Source organism: Drosophila suzukii, chromosome X (genome assembly GCF_043229965.1).
Source record: "Drosophila suzukii chromosome X, CBGP_Dsuzu_IsoJpt1.0, whole genome shotgun sequence".
In the NCBI taxonomy this organism is placed as follows: domain Eukaryota; kingdom Metazoa; phylum Arthropoda; class Insecta; order Diptera; family Drosophilidae; genus Drosophila; species Drosophila suzukii.
The window spans coordinates 10,407,394-10,409,232 of NC_092084.1; the positions used below are offsets into that span (position 1 = coordinate 10,407,394).

At 43.4% G+C, this 1,839-nt stretch overlaps 1 protein-coding gene across 1 annotated transcript; it reads right to left on the minus strand.

The window, feature by feature from the left end:
* Positions 1-229: 229 nt before the first annotated feature.
* LOC108016719 (uncharacterized) lies at positions 230-856 on the minus strand. The gene has a single exon (XM_017083446.4). The coding sequence runs from the start codon at positions 751-753 to the stop codon at positions 289-291; it is 465 nt and encodes a 154-aa protein (XP_016938935.2). The 5' UTR covers positions 754-856; the 3' UTR covers positions 230-288.
* Between the last annotated feature and the right edge of the window lie 983 nt (positions 857-1,839).

Below are 1,839 nucleotides of genomic sequence, written 5' to 3' on the forward strand. Positions count from 1 at the left end.
TTATCTTTGAAGTGTAAAAAAAATATGTACTTCTAAAATTGTGTTACTTATTAATGGAGGATGCTTTTTAAATGTGTTATCTTAATTTCTAGCTTTCGTTTAGGGACTCAACTTCGACATTTAAGCATTGATTAAGGACCGAACTTGAAATGTTTTTGATAAATATAACCTGGCTTAAGTAATTAGAATGTAAGTTCTGGACCATAATTATTTAGAGGGCATTTAATAATTTTCTTAGCTATTTTCATTTATTTAAACACTATTGCGATCCATTTTTAATTTCTTGTATTAATTTGTTTGCTTTTCCGGCTCGGCAGTTACCTTTTTGACAGCCTGAGGGTTTTTGGATGGGGATGGGGCTTCTTGATTCCGATCGTGACTGGGACTGTGACTGGTTCCGCTGGAGATCCTGTCCTGCACTCGATGGTGTTCCGCGGTGGCGGTGATAGAGGAGCTGGGCTCATGGTGCACCGGCTGCTGGTGAGGATGGTCGTCGGGGTCCAGGCGACTTGGGACTATTGAGTACCGGTAGTTCTTCACCCGCAGGTAGCCGTAGATAAGGGCATCGTGGAGGCTCACAGTTATCTGGCGCTTCAGCTCCTCATCGCTGCGATCCAATCGATCGGCGACCGCCTCGATGATCTCGGGCTCAGTCAGCGGATGATCCGCATCCGCGATCACCTGCAGGATGTTGCTGAACAGGTTCGGGATGAGCTTGCGCCTTGGTGCCCGGTTGTAGCTGCTGTGCAACATCCTGGAACTGGGATTGGAGTCCTGATCCCTGGATTTCGTTGAGGGACAGAGTCCTGATTCCGAACTGAGATTTAAAAACGATATATAGGCCGTGTCAATGTGACACACAAGGCTATGGTTCCTAGTTTATTAAAATCTTTTTCTTAAAGCCATATTATAAGGTGGTTATAAACATTTTCTGCTCTGCCATAAAGTTTCCTAGAGCCTGCTCTTCGGCTGTTAATTAAAGAGTCACTCCTGGGTAAACCAAACTTTGTTTTGCTGCCAGTCCCAAAAGTTCACCTTTTTGCGGTTTCCATTTCAATTCGATTGTCTTTCTCTGCCTTTTCTTCACTTAGACTTAATTTAGAAGTTTACTTAAAAGTTGAACAACATTGAAATATGCAAATATTTACTAAATAAAAAAAATAATAATATTTTTAAGGTAAAGTAGAAAAAAGTGCTTTCGAAACTGGCGCCCGAACAGGGACCAAATAGTTCCTCAATGCCCCTTAACATCTCCTACATTTTCTTGACTTCAGTTTTCAGCCAACTTTTATAATTACCATAGACTTGAAAGTGTTTCCTTGAATCGTGATAAATATAGACAGCAAGTATCGTTAAGTCGCAACCACCGACTTTGGGGCTTTTCGCTTGTCTTCGTCGAGACAGTCAGTTAGTCAGAGGTTGGAGGCCAAGATGATTCCTGGCAGGGGGCAGACAGGCAGGCAGTCTGAATATCGATTTACAGTTAAAGTTGCTACTGCTACAGCTGCGGATGCGAGTGCGGATGTGGATGCGGATGTTTCAGCAAGTGAGTATGGGTAATCAAGTACAAATGCGGGGGGGGGGGGGGGGTGAATTCCAAGTAGAGCCGATGACGCCATAGACACAAAAGAAGGAACTGCGACAGGCGCTTCAAATTTGCATGGCATCCGAGGAAAAGGAAGGGACATCCGCATCATTGTTAGTGTAATTTGTTGTTATTGTTGTTGTGTCTGGCACGTGTCGCAAGGAATTTTAGATAGGAAGAACGCTTTTTTTTAGTGGTATGGAATGGACGGATGGCTGGATGTAGATGCCCAAACAGGGCATAACACAATAACC